At 43.3% G+C, this 15,154-nt stretch overlaps 1 protein-coding gene across 7 annotated transcripts in view; it reads left to right on the forward strand.

The window, feature by feature from the left end:
- The first annotated feature begins 5,541 nt into the window (after positions 1–5,541).
- Positions 5,542–15,154, forward strand: part of TBC1D4 (TBC1 domain family member 4) — a 105,221-nt gene continuing 95,608 nt past the window's right edge. For 3 of the 7 annotated variants that reach the window (XM_042456755.1, XM_042456757.1, XM_042456764.1), the window contains exon 1: positions 5,543–6,448. In XM_042456755.1, the coding sequence (XP_042312689.1) occupies positions 5,963–6,448 (486 nt within the window). In that variant the 5' untranslated portion in view covers positions 5,543–5,962. Of the gene's footprint in view, positions 6,449–15,154 lie in introns of all 7 variants that reach the window. The other 4 variants (XM_042456754.1, XM_042456756.1, XM_042456758.1 and 1 more) reach the window with 2 other exon arrangements.

A 15,154-nucleotide genomic window follows, 5' to 3' on the forward strand; every position in this document is an offset into this window, starting at 1 on the left:
TTGCCACGACATGATGGTGGCATTCACATGGTCTCAAGCCATCCACTGCCCCCATCATTGTGGGTGTGTTGGTCTGAGGCCAGAACAAAGCACCCAACCGTGCTAACAACACTGGGCACTTTGTTCTGACCTCAAAGCAATGCATCTGTAGTGATAGTGGACAGCTCAGGATTGCAGAAATCAAGGCAAATGCTTTAGTTGCTATGAAGAGACCAGAAAACCTACAGCAAAAGGTGAGTTAAGTAAATATGGGTTATCATATCATGTCTGGGCATAGTGAAGACTCTCTGGACCTAATTTGGGGGGCATTTGGGATATGATGTAGATGAAACATATAAGGCAGAAGACAAAATACCAATTCATGCATTAGGTTCCAATACTGAGCAATTAGCTTCCAGAGTGTGCTCAGTTTCTAAGTGAGTGCATTTGAACTTTCAAAACTAGACTGCCATGAAGTGTGGTCGGCTTGGGCTGAGCTACAGCTTCGGGGCTACTGCTGGAATTGGAGCTACACAAATTGGAGCTATAAATTTTCTTTGGTAGTGGGAATATCTGGAAGAGTGAAAAGGAAAAGTACTCTTTTGTGGCTTGTTTTCAGGCTTCAGTGCTGGAGCTTTTCTGTGGCAAAGGGGGTGGGGTAGGACTATTTGGGTAGCACATACATGCATATGCAGGTTTTGTGTACCTGTTCTTCATTTTATTGGCTGCTCTTCTAGATCTTGACTATGAGCTAATTTTATTACACCTGGAGGCTTTTAGTGGATAGAAATTAGCAAACCAGAGAAGGGTTGCACTTAAGTAGCAGAGCTTTAGACTAAAAGCTGGTCATAATGACAGAGCAAATATATTCATGTGCCAAGAAAGACTACCGGAGAGTGGGCAAAGCAAATAGGAGGGCTACAGTTTGTAAGAAAAACCCCTCCAGAAAATAATGTGCAGTGGAAGATACTTTTTGAAGGCGCCTAATGGATCATCCTGAAGACAGTGCTGGGTTACAGTGAAACTGGTGTATCTGCTCTAGTAAAAAAGCCTTCAAGCAGCCCTTAACATGTTTGTTGTTCATGTTAAATGCACTCAAACTGACCTTGACTCAATGCAACCCTGTGAATGAGACATCTCCAAGACCCCCTGTCCTCTACTGCTCTGCTCAGGTCCTTCAGGCTCCAGTCTGTGGCCTCTCGGATTGAGTCTAGCCTTCTTCTCTTTTACTGCCTTCCATCTTTCCTAGCATCACTGCCTTTTCTAGTGAGTTGTGCCTTCTCATGATGTGGCCAAAGATAACAGCCTCAATTTAGCCATCCTGGCCTTGAGGGAGAGTTCACAATTAATCTGTGCTCGGTCCCATTTGTTTATCATTTTGGCTGTCCATGACTTAGTATTCTTTGTACAGTACTCTTAGCACCACATGTCAAATTCATTGACTTTCTTTCTATCTGCTTTTTTCACTGTCCAGCTTTCACATCTGCACATTATGATGGGGAATACCTGTGGCAGTACAACCCAGGGCAGCAGTAGACTCTGCCAGCTTAATGTACTTAATGTAATACTACATAAGTTATTGGATATGAGAGCTATTTTTCTCCTGCAAGACCCTCCTCAAATATGGTACCCACTGTCTACAACTCTTTATTTCTTGCAAACTCCCCATGGCTTTTGGACCAGCACTGGCAGGATGATGAAGATATCCTATCAGCAAAGGAGAACAAGCCACCACAAAATATAAGAAATTAAATAAAAGTGTAGGACATTACCAAATAAAAGCTTAAAAAACACTAATATAAATTTATGCTTCTTAGTTATGCTCAAAATGGAGGGCAGTTTGAAATACCCCCTAGACAGGAGGTTGAAATGTAGGACATCTCCTGGAAAAGGAGGACATCTGGTCACTTTGAGTGCTGGTCCATGGAGCATCCCTTTTGTCTGGTGGGCTTTGTTTCCTACTGTGAGGTTAGTGTGGTTTACTCAGGTTATTATCACTAATGTTTGTTCCTATGTATGTGACCAGAATATACTGACCCATGAAACAAGGATTTTATTTGATTTTCTCACATTGCGTAGCTACAACACCAAGCCCTCCATGCTTGTCAGAGTTCACTGGCAAAGACTGTTGCCCAGGCTTTTAACATTTAGCAGAGTGCCAGCCAGGGATGTTGTTAGGCTTTTAAAAGACAGAGCACCAAGGGCTAAAGGACAGCCCTCTGCATAAATTCTGCTTATGCTAATACACATTGACATTATATGTGTAAGAATAGATTAATGGCCCTGAGAAATAGTTTTGGGGAGCTTGCAGACCCAAGCCTAGCAACACTCTTGTTGTCAAGAGATAGTTGCAGACAAATGGGACAGTCTCTAGCAGCCAGGCAGGGATGTAGCTAGGATTTTAGGAAAGGGGGGGGGGGTCCAGACTAAGTGCTACCATTATAATGGGGCTTGAGTGCGGCGGTGCAACAGCACACACCATTCATTTTTCCAAGACCCCCCCCCCCTTTGGCTACATCCCTGAGCCAGGAAGAATATGGCACTAACAAATATGTTGGATGGGCAGCCTGAACGTGATCAGAGTAAGCATATTTTAATGGGTCTCCTTCAGAGCTATGGCTATGATGCTTGCTGGGATTTGGTAGTAGAATCTTCCTAGCTGAATGTGAAGTGTAAGACTCTGAAGCACTCTATGCTTTCTTTAACTTCTTTCTTCTGAGGTCTTTTGCCTCCAGGAATCTCCAGTGAAATCATTGAGACACCCCACCAGTTATTTTCTTGTCACATAAATATAAGGTTCTTAAATCAACATTAACGTTTTAATAACTCGGTGAGCAAGTGAGGCAAGGAGACTTGCTTGTTCAGATACACTGTTTGGGCGCTATACACATGAACCTGTGTTATCCACATCTATATGCAGTTTCCCACCACCTCACCACATTGGTCTCTATTCATTCATTGTCCTGTGTTTAAATGGTTTTATGTTGGACCCTGCTTGGAGTCTTGGGAAGAGGGAGGTAAGAAGAAATTCATCATCAACCTCATCATCATCTCACACTTTGAATCATACTTTCCCGCTCCCTTCTCCCTCAACAGTCACAAAGGAGGCAAGCACCAGCTTTCACTTTCATTAATGAAGCATAATTTGTCATTATATTCCAACAAAGAGAAATGATGGATAAGCTGGCTTGTCAAACTAAGCCAGTTTAAGCGAGGGAGTCCATTTGTGGGCTTCAGAAGACCAGTTAAATGGTGCAAAAAGTGATTCTTCCCTTCGATTTCCTTCTGGTTACAGTGACATTTAAGGTCAGAATTAGTATTTTCACATACAGTACTTGTTTTAACTTCTTTGTTCCAGACCAGTCTACCCAAAAAGAAATCAGTTACCAGTTTAATAAAATAAACTGTATACAAAATATTGTCTGTCTGTGTTTGTGTCTGTTTTTCTCGAGGGGATTCCATTCTTTTCATCAGATTCTTAGACCAGACTGGCAGGTGAACCTTTCTTTCATACTGGCGATTGGACACTCTAGAGAGCAGATCACTTAGCTTAAGCAGCATCCAGTAGCCTTGCTCGTCACACTAGTCTTTCATAGCTTGCCATCACCTCAACTCCTATGGTCTAAAGCACTTATTTCAGTCTGCCTAATGGTTGCGTTGTCTTAGTTATTAAGACACCAATTCTGACAATTGTAAATTCAGACGATTGGCAGTTCAAGGCCCGAGTGCTGCATGATGGAGTCAGCTCCTGTTGCTAGCCCAGTTTCTCCCAACCTAGCAGTTCAAAAGTATACAAATGCAAGTAGATAAATAGGTACCACTTAGATGGGAAGGCAACTGTTTGGTGCAGTCATGCTGGCCACACAACCACAAAGTTGTCTTTGACAATGCTGGCTCTTCGGCTTAGTATCGGAGATGAGCACCACCCCCTACAGTCAGTTATGACTAGACATTCATGTCAAGGGAATACCTTTCCCTTGAATGGTGAGAGCAACATGCTTGTGACTTCCTCTGAACTTCAGTTTAGCTTTGGCAGTAAACTTTACTGTGTGTATTCTTTGTTTTCATGCAGCCCCCCATGGAGCTATAAAGCATTAGAAGGTGAACTCTTTATTTCTTCCTCTATAGGATTAAAAATACAAGATGACCTCTATTAATTCACAACTGACTAAAAGCAAAATAGCCAGCTTTCTTATCCCTTCATCTTGAACACAGAACCTAAGTATGCTGATTTCACATGAAAATCCTAATGCCAATGGGATGTATTACTTATTCTTTAGTGCTGTGGCACTGGGTCTTAACCTGGGGTTTAATGGGCCTCAGAGGATCAACAACTAATATGTGTGTGTCTATGTATGATTTCCCCCCCTTTGCTTTCCTTCTTATTAATTTGCAAGTGCATTTTTCAGGGGAGGGCTCTGTAGCTTCCAGATTTTCAAAGGATTTCTTGACCTCAAAAGCTTAAAAATCATAGCAGTCGTCTTTTAAGGCATATTTGTTGACCTTGCCTGGGGTGCAGCCCTTTTGCAGATGTAACACTCTCTCAACAGAAGTTATTTCCATGGAAGCCATCTACAATCCTATCCATATGGATTCAGGAATGAGTCGGGAACTCCAGAACCTTTTTTCTTGATGGTTGGTGGGCAGGTCATGCTTAATTTTTGCCTCCCTGCAAGTACATTTACAAAACAAAAGAATCCCTGCTCAGCTACAGCAACTCATTGGGAGGCCTTGGGCAAGTCACACTCTCTCAGCCTCCTCAGGGGAAGGCAATGGCAAACCTCTTCCAAACAAATCTGGCCAAGAAAACCCCATGACAAGTTTGTCTTAGGACACTTTAAGTTGGGAATGACTTAAAGGCACACAAGAAGAGCAACCTATGAGTATATAGGTCAATGATAGAGTGAAAATTGACCTTTAGATTGGTTATACACACAGGAAGACCTATACTGTGCAATTTAACATAATGTTGGAGAAGTCTGTGTGATGCAGATCTTTATGCTTTGCTTCAGAGATATAACTTGGAAAGGAAGTCACACAATGAAGTGTGGTGCAAAAATGGGAAGAGCAAAGAAAGAAAGAAAGAAAGAAAGAGGGAAGGAAAGAAAGGAGGAAGGGAGGAAAGAAGGAAGGAAGGGGGCAGAGAGGAAGGAAGGAGGCAGAGAGGAAGGAAGGGGCAGGGAGGAAGGGGGCAGGAAGGAAGGAAGGAAGGGGGCAGGGAGAGAGAGGTTTGTGGAGTGACTTTCCTCCTCGGCTGCACCTGCACTGCAGAAACAATGCAACCTGACACTGGTTTAACTGCCAGGGCTCCATGCTATGGAATTCTGGGAACGCAGTTTGCTGTGGCACCAGGCTTCTCTTACAGAGAAGGCTAAATATCTCGCCAAGGTACAGCTCTCAGAGCCCCATGGGATGGAGCAGGGGCAGTTGAAGCAGCATCGAATCGCGCTATCTCCACAGTGCGGGTGCAGACACGTCTTTATCATCTTACGTTGTAATCCTGGCTCGACCCGCAGGGAAGAGGTGGGGAATATAAACCAGGGCCAGAATGAAGCCTAAAGGGAGGGAAGAAGGCTGAAGTGGAGGAGGAGGAGACTGCGTGTGTCGCTTGCTGCAGTCCCTGGCACGGAGGGGACTAGTGTCTCCGGAGTTGAGGGAGGCAGGCAAGGAAAGGGAGGCGCCTTTGGCTTTGTTTTGGCGGTCGGGGAAAGAGGAGGAGGAGGAGGCAAGGGAAGAGGAGGGCGCTTGGGTGCCTTCCCTTTTGCGGGCTGACTGCGGGCAAAGGCGGGCCAAGCCTCCTCCTTTTTGGGGGCGGAGGAGAAGGGACCACTGCTGCCTGGCAGACCCACAAGGGAAGGGAGGAAGGGCTGCGTGTTGTTGTTGTATGTCTCTGTGTGTGTTGTTGTGTATGTGAAGATCGGCTCCCTCGTGTGCGGAATGTCTCCTCCTCCTCCCTTGCTCTGAGTGACTCCGCTTCTTCCTCATGGAGAACCCTCCTCCTCCTCCTCCTCCTCATGGAGAGCCCTTCTCGCACCCCTTGGAGCCGGGGGCCTCCGCCGCCGCCGCCGCCGCGGAGAAACGCTTCAAGCTCTGGTACGTGGGCTGCTCCTGCCTGGACCGCCGCACCACGCTCCCCATGCTGCCCTGGCTCATGGCCGAGATCCGCCGGAGGAGCCAGAAGCCCGAAGTCGCCGCCAGGGAGGTCGTCCTCCTCCTCCTCTTCTGCGGGGGGTCGCCTCACTTGAGGTGCGTCCCTTCCTCGGCCAGCAATAGCAACAACGCCGCCTCTTCCTCTTCCTCCTCCTCCTCCTCCTCGGTCTTCATCTTCGAGCACAAGGCGCAGCACATCGCCCGCTTCGTCCACAACAGACACGACCTCACTTACTTCGCCTATTTGATCAAGGCGCAGCCCGAAGACCCGGAGTCGCAGATGGCCTGCCACGTTTTTAGGGCTACCGACCCCAGCCAGGTACGTGACGTCGGGGACCGAGGGCGCATGCGCAGAAGCGGAGACGGGGGGCGCGCGCCGGCGCTCGCCCCCCGTCCCCGCCTCTGCGCACGCGCACTTCTTTCACACACATACACACGCCTTCTTCTCTTCAGTTAGTCTCAAAAGTGCTGCAACCCTAAACTAAGCAACCCTATCATGTTGTTTTCTTGAAAGCACATCTGGGGGTTGCTATGTTGCCCATAATGCAGCAAAGTCCAATAACATCCAAACCCCACCCGACAGTGATACCTTTATTGGGCCAAACAAAATACACAATATGCACTTTGGTTTTCATGTCACGTTTCTTCAGAGGTTTTTTTATGCCCCTGGCCATCCTCTGAGGCCGAGAGAGTGTGACTTTGCTTCCATCTAGTCCACGCTGCTGCCAGTGCAGCCCTGAGAGGTAGCCACTCAACCTCTGCTTCAAAACTGCAGTGGAGCATGGACTGCCCTCTGTGGTAGTTCCCTGTTGTGCATAATATAGGCCAAATAAGATTAATGTATATTCATATGTCACAGCTAAGCCCTCACTCAGAATTAAGATATCATTGAGTTTTCTTGGTAAGAGTTTCAGAGGGGTTTGCCATTGCCTTCCCCTGAGGTGAGAGAGTGTAACTTGCCAGTGGGTTTCATGGCCGCCCTGCGAATTGAACCAGAGTTGTAGTCCAACGCTCAAACCACTCTATAATACTGTGCATGTTTTACCCGGAAGGCTGTCCTGGTGGTTCGGTTAAGCTTATTCACAAATAGAAATGGTGCATGGGATTGTTCCCTCAGAAAGTGTTGCCTCCATAAGCAAATAAACAAGAATGCCTGGAGGGCACCACAGATTAGTGGCAACGCACACTTTCCTCATACTAATATCTGTAATGATGGCTTCTGTGGTAGGTCTTATTAGACTGCTTGATTGCATCAAGACAATGCGATAGTCTAGTCTTGGCCAAACTGTCTACTGAATGACTGTCTATTGAATCTGTGCCAGGACCAATGCTAATATTTGTTGTCTCCCTCTCCTTAAATATTTGGAAGGCTGGCCTGGAGAGAAAGGCAGTAGCTTCCACCCTTCCTTCTCCTTTATCTGCTATGTATGATACCCTAATCTAGGATGACACTTAGAGACTTTCTTAGTATAATGTGACCTCTTAAAGTTTCACTTGTGTTCAGAAGTACACTCACAAGGTTAATGGCAAATAATAAACCTCCTTCCCATTTTTAACGCCCAGTGCTATTAAATTATAATATTTGTAAATTAAGAAAAAATGTTTCTTATTTGTAATAGTAAGCTAAACAACAGGACAGTAAAATGAAAGCGTTGTTTCTCAGAAGAGCATCATGGTCTGGAGGCTGCAGCTGTAATTTCTTGAGAGGAATGGCGCTCAAATCTAAGGGGATTTTCTTCCAAGGAACAGGTCATAGAAAACGCGAAGGCTGTATGGATAAATACAGCCTTTGTGTCTTCCGAAATGGAGCCTTTGAGTCTTGAGAAATGTAGGTATTTCAGGCCAGTAGCAATGACACTTTGATGTCTTCAAAGGCTGTTTTGTGAACTCCAGAGGCACAGTGCAAAACAAAAAGTATGGCCTGTTACAGACTGCCAAAATAAAGCTGCTTTGGGTCTCTTTGGAGGTATGCTTTTTAAATGATGCATGCATCCTAAGAATCCAGAAGCTGCACCAAAGCTGCCCTCCAGTGCTTAGGAATGGAGTGTGGCTTTGGCGCGACCTCCGGACTCTTAGGACCCATGCATCATTTAAATAGCATACCTCCAAAGAGACCCGAAGCAGCTTTATTTTGGCAGTCTGTAACAGGCCGTTTTCAAAATGAACTGTGGAGAATGAATGGATTTGCAAAGCTGTCTGTTTGGTTAGTAAAAAATAGCTAGGCGAGATTGTTCACTTGCATTGGAATAATACTGTGAATAACAGGGGGACTATATGTACAAGTATTTTGAGAATAGCAGCTAACACTTTTTAAAAAATTCCTATTCAGAAACCAGTCATGCAAGTCCTGTGACTCTGCATTAATGAAGGAAGGAACTTCTCTTTTAGTTCTGTTCTCTGAATCGGTTGGTGGAAGCCACCGATCAAAATAGGGCCATGAGGGTGGGGAAAGATGGATTGGGGAGCAGGAGGTAGACTGATTTAGATGCGTATGTGTGTGTTTTAAATTAAAACTATAAACATGCCATTTAATGCAGAACACAACTACATTTTTATTGACTCTAAAATAAATATGCTGCAATAGAAAAAAAATTAAATGGTGATCATAAATGCCTCTGAAATGTCATTATTTTATTTCCTTTACTTTTTCAGCAAACCCTCCAAATGCATGTTTACTCTCTGGCCACTGGCCATGCTGGCTAGGGCTAATGGGGCGTTGTAGAATCGTGGATTTATAGAATGAGTTGGAAGAGACCACAACCCCTGCCATGCAGCAATACACCAAACACTGTTCTTACAGAAAATAAACTGGAGAAGGTGACTTCTTTCCTTCCAGAGGTTTTTTTGGACTGCAACTTCCCTAATTTATTAGCTATTCTGGCAAGGGCTGGCCGTAGCTGCAGTCCAGAAACACATGTAACTAGTTAGTTTCAAGTAGGAAAATAAAGTTGAATTGGATTTTATTCATGGATTCTTATAACTAATTCTTATGGCTTATGAAAATCAGAACCCATTTCTAGCATCTCCCTTTTTATCCTGAAACTACCTTTAGAATTGTTTTGTTCATTTGCTTTGTTAATTTTATTGCTGCTGTGAATTGCTATGTATTTTTTGCTATTTATTGCTATTGTGAATTGCTTCTTTATTTTAATGTTATTGTTTATTTGCTTTGTACTTACGTTATTGCTGTAACCCGCCCTGATTCCTTGTGATTGGGCAGACTATAAAGAAATCATCATCATCATCATCATCATCATCATCAAATACATTGTATAGGGCTGTGGGACAAATAAACAGAAATATCAGTTATAGCACTATTAGGATGTGCACAAAAATTCAAGTTTTTTGTTTTGGCTTTGATATATAAAGTGAACCAGAAAGATAAGTCACTTGACCTTCCTGCTGTTTTTTCCAAACTTACTACTTCAAATGTCTGAAGCCCTTCTTAGACGACCGTGTTGAAATGTGACATACTAGATGTTCCCATGGTTCAGCAACCACATATCTTGGGCATTGATATACGATTAAGATGCAGGATTTTACAGCCAGTGCGGCCATTTAGTATGATTTTCTTTCTGGTGAGAAATATAATAATAATAATAATAATAATAATAATAATAATGTTTATTTATATACCGCTTTTCCAAATTAGATCAAAGCGGTGTACCACTCTTCAATCCACTGCTTAGCAGTAGCAATAGCAAGTACATTTCTATACCACTTATCAGTGCACTTAAGCACTCCCTAAGCTGTATACAATGTGTAATCCAGTTGCCCCCAACAAGCTGGGTACTAATTTTAGCGACCTACAGAAGGATGCAAGGCTGAGTAGACCTTGGAGCCCCTGGGATCGAACTGACAACCTTGTGGCTCCAGTACAGGCATTTAACCACTGGGCCACCAGGGCTCCCTTCATTGCAACTGCTTACGCTGTGTACCTTCAAGTCATTTCCAGCTTATAGCAACCTAAGGCAAACCTATCATGGGGTTTTCTTGGCAAGATCTGTTCAGAGGAGGTTTGCCATTGCCTTCCCCTGAGGCTGAGAGTGTGTGATTTGTCCAAGGTTACCCAGTGGGTTTCATGGCTGTGCTGAACCTTGGTCTCCAGAGTCGTAGTTCAACACTCAAACCACTATGCCACACTGGCTTTCCACTGCTTATAGGGATATAGATTTAAAATACAGACAGAAGGGCAATTTCTTTGGCTAATATGAGGGTTTGGATAAGTTAGTTTTTAGACTACAACTCCCCGAATCCCTTAGTTGCTGGCTGGGGAGTCTGGAAATTGTAGCACAAAGGTAACATTCCGAAAGCACAGATGCAACTGAAAGCACAGGAAAAGAATAAGAACTAACCACGTTTGTAATGCTGTTTTGTAGTGTTGGCCTTGCTAGCAGAAACGATGCTAGGGTTGTTGGTTGGATGGATGCAATTTGGCCAACTGCTCCATTTCCAAAAAGGCCATGGCATACTGCATTTCTATAGCTAATGCTAAGAACCATATCTGAATAGAATAACGTTTGGGAAACATTGAGATTCTTGGAGGAAGGATGAAGCTTGAGTAGCAATGCAATTAAATACTGCCCACAGCATATGAATAACTTTATCCCCACAGATCCACAGATCTCTGAAATCCTCAGAGTGGACAGCTGTAGATGTCAATATATGACTCCTACATTTGGCAGATACAATATTTTGGAATTTCTTGTGATACTTAACCTTTCACACTGCATGGCCTGCAGCAGTTTTGCAATCAAGGCTTTCTTCTAATGGGTGTCTTTTGAGGCAGGCAGAGGCAAACATAGGACGAAACTGCAAGTTCCCTGGAAACGTTTGTGTTCTCCTTTGAGACTGCTACATAAATTGTTCCCCAGCTTTACATCAGCCTGTAAGGATAGAAATTGTGTTACGTGTGTTCTCAGAATGTTCTGTAGTGGGAATGATCAATTGCACAGCAAGACTTTTCAAACAAACTGGTGTTTAATCCCAGTTAAGCAAAATAAAGCAAACTGACAACCCCTAGGAAAGAGATAAAACGCCTGCTTCCTCTACTTTGCTTCCTTTTAAGTACTGACTGGAGTAGGTTGTTTGAACAATCCAGCTATTTTGTGGACAGTTTTGTTGACAGTTCCTATTACGTTATATCAGAACAAGGAAAAGATATTTCAGATTCTTGGATATCAGCATTGAATCTTGGCTACATTGTACCTTGATCAGCAATTGCTTAAGCTATGAAATGGGAGTGTGATCAAGTCTCTCCTATTGGCATATAAAGTGGGCATATAAAGTGCTAAACTCTGATTAGATTCATTCCCAGCTGTCACTGACTTAAATCAAGGTTGGCATCTGTGCCCTTCCCAATGTTTTTATATTGCATCTCCTATCATCCCTGATAATTGACCATGCTGGGTAGGGCTCATAGGAGTTGCAGTCCAGTAGCATTAGGAGGACCACAGTTGCTCACCTCTGGCTTAAATGAAATAGAGGCTACTTCTCTTTTCCAACTAAATCTGAGGAAGGTGTTTTAATTCTAGTAACAGTAATATGTTGGATGAAAGTGGAGCAATTGAAGTTTAATCTAGACAAGACAGATGTGATCTTGGTCACTTGAAAGGTGAGTCAGGAAATGGTGATTCACTCTTTGATGGACGGGATTACATTCCTCCTAAAAAAGCAAATTCATTATTTCTGTGTGCACTTTTGAATTTAACCCTGAACCTGGATTTCCATGGTTCAATAGTGGTTTGGAGTGCATTCCTACAATTCCCACGATTAAAATGATGTTAACAGTTGCATCAGTTCCTGGAGATGTTTAATGTGCCAATGCTGATGCATGCCCTAGTTAGTATCCATTTGGACCACTTTAATAAACTGTTTGGAGCTGACTTTGAAGAGTGTTCAGAAATTTCAAATGGCCCCAGATCCTATGATGATACTGTTGATTGGAGCTGGTTACAGGAACATATAATTCCTCTGTTACAAGAGCTCTGCTGGCTACAGCTTTTTTTCTGAGCATGATTCAAGACTACGATTTGTAAAGCCCAATATGACAAGTCCACCAGAAAGACCCGGCTTTCAGATCTATAGGAGAGGGCCTTTGCTCGGTGCCATCACCTTCACCTTGGTGGCCACTCCTAGATTTTTGAAGTCCCTGTTGAGGGAGGTTAGACTAGCCTTGGTCTTGTCTTTCTACCAGCAGGCAAAGACTGACAGTCAGAAATGTTTAAATGGATGCACTGGACATAAGATTTTACTGCTTAAGTATTTAATGTACAGTTTATAATTTATTGCATTTTACTGGAACCTCTTAAAAATGCTGTTTGACAGCTACTTTGCATCCCAACCTTGGCAGAAAAGTGGGATAAAAATCAACTAAATAAATAAACAATAGATGTATATTGGATCTATATTGGAGAAGGTATATAGTCAGATATTTTATCATCCGAATTTTTACAAGATGTCCTATTGGACATGTCTGGGGTTCCATTTTCATAGATTTAAGCAGTAGATCCCAGACTTTGTATGATATATACATTCTACAGTTAATCAGAGTTGCTTCTTTTTTAATGTGATAACCATGACTGAATAACAGTTTACTGTTGGTGTAAAGTTTTTCATCAGATTGGGTCAGGAATGCTTAAACCCAGATTTCTTTTTGTTTACTGTTTTTCTCATCAGGAAATACACACTACATTTCCTTGTACTTTAGTGCATTAAGTTGCCCAGCATTCGGCAGCATATCTTCATGTCTCTTGGGAAGGGGTTTTGTGTCAAGCAAGCATGCATGCCACCTGTTTGACCTTTTTAAGATGCAGTTGTTGTTGTTGTTGTGTGCCTTCAAGTCCTTTCCTGAATTATGGCAACCCTAAAGTGATCCTATTGTGGAATTTTTTTGGCAAGATTTGTTCAGAGTGGGTTTGCCTATTGCCTTCCTTTGAGGATGAGAGAATGTGACTTGCACAAGGTCGCCTAGTGGATTTCCATGGATGCACGGGGATTTGAACCCTGTTCTCCAGAGCTGTAGTCCAATGTTCAGACCACTACACCATACTGGCTCTTATAAGATGTGGTACTGGAAAATAAGCAGGAAACCAATTATAGTTAGGGGTAGCTATGCCACCACTTTGATTCAACCAAGAAACAGTGAGCATGTTTTTAAAGATTTATAGTAGTCCACTAACATAGCTTGTCTTCATCAATGGATTTATTAGCTGTATTAACTGGAGCAATAAGAGATAATATCCTTGTGATAAAGTGGTTGGAAGAATTTTGTCCAAAGGGACAGTTATTTTAAAACTGTTTTCAAACGCAAGTGGGATTTGCCAGGTCCAAACTATACTTTTCAGGGAAACACTGTCCATCTTGCATTCTCTCCCTTTGTAAAGTGTATTTTCAACAGAGTTGTGCAAAGATATTTTGCTGCCCGAGGTGGAGGAGAAAATGCCAACCCCACCCCAAGAAGCTAGCCAAGTTATTTTGGCATCTGGCAAAAAATACCCTCAAGTTGACTTATAGTGAAACCCATGATTTCATGGGTTTTCTTAAGCAAGAATACTCAGAGTGGTTTTGTCAGTTCCTTCCTCTGAAATACGACTACAGCACTGGTATTCATTGGTGGTTTCCCATCCAAGTACTAACCAGGACTGACCTGTGGCTTTCAAGATCAAACAGGTTCTGGTGCCTTTAGGGTATTTAGGACATAATATTTATGCAGCAGCATATGCACTACATTTTCAGAAACTCCAGAACAGTACTGTATCATTATTGCCCATAACGTTCTGCCACTACCTGACTTCTCTGTAAATGTGAAATCACTTTTTAGTTGACATTCATTGCAAGTTCCATATTTTAGCTCGCTGTTTTAAATCAATCGAGCATTTCATCATTTCAAATAGGCAAAATATATTAGTAATACACAGATGCTTTTAACATCCTATAAAATTGTAGCCCAATGCAATGAGGTATTGAAGATTGCTCCTAACAATACAGAACAATCTAGCCATGAAAAAAAAGCCTGATACAAATTCAGCTTCTTACATTATCATGCTGTTCCCCCCAAGGGTGGGCACAAAAACGTTCTCCTTGCTCACTCACCATCCCCATGAAGCCTCCAGTGGGAGTTTTTCAGCCATGCCAGACAACACAGATTTTATATGACTAGGAATGTCCCAAAGGCCAAAAAATGTCCCCACTGCACCCCCCCCCAGTTCTCTCGAGTGGGGAGTTTGGACAAGGCACTGCCCAATCCCTGGCTTAGGTACAACTGGCCAGCGATGTATGCCCAGTTCAGCACCGAACCCACCATATACCCCTTTAAAATATTTTGTAAACTCATGTTTTGCTCCAGATCTTTCCAGAACAGATGGCTGTTTAGGCACATCCCCTGTGGTGCTCAGCACTGCCACAGCAAGTCGCTCGCTCTGAGGTCAGAATGAGGTGCCCAGTCATATACTGGGCACTATGTACGACTTGGAGTGAGCAAGTGACACTGGTTGCCAGGTCCATTTGAATAGACAACGGCATCAAATGGAGGGTCCAGGTAATGGTGGGACATTGGGGTAGCTCTGGGCCCGAATACTCCGGCTACTCCTAAGAATATTCTGGCCTGTGTCTAAGTTCAAAGGGTAAAGGAAATTCAGTTCCATCAAGGCCCATGCTAGCTGAGGAGGATGTGTTGTAGTCCAAACACTTGGAGGGCACAAAGTCGAAGGCCAGTTGTCAGAGGGTGACTGAGATGATCTCTATACATCATGTTCTTGCTCCCTTCCCACAATGTATAACTTTACTTAGCAGCAGCATCCCAAGTGTCATATAATACCTTACCCCATTCAGTCCATGGCAACCAATGATAGGGAGGGGTATAGATATGGTATGACAATGTCACTACTATAAGATGACAATATCCTCAGAATTAGATGAACTCAGGGCCAGCCCTACCATTAGCAGAGTGGGGCTGTCTCCTTAAGAGCAAATATGTGGGGAGAAAAGAAAGGGCAAGCACAACTGATAGACGAAGACATACCTT

Source organism: Sceloporus undulatus, chromosome 3 (genome assembly GCF_019175285.1).
Source record: "Sceloporus undulatus isolate JIND9_A2432 ecotype Alabama chromosome 3, SceUnd_v1.1, whole genome shotgun sequence".
NCBI lineage: Eukaryota > Metazoa > Chordata > Lepidosauria > Squamata > Phrynosomatidae > Sceloporus > Sceloporus undulatus.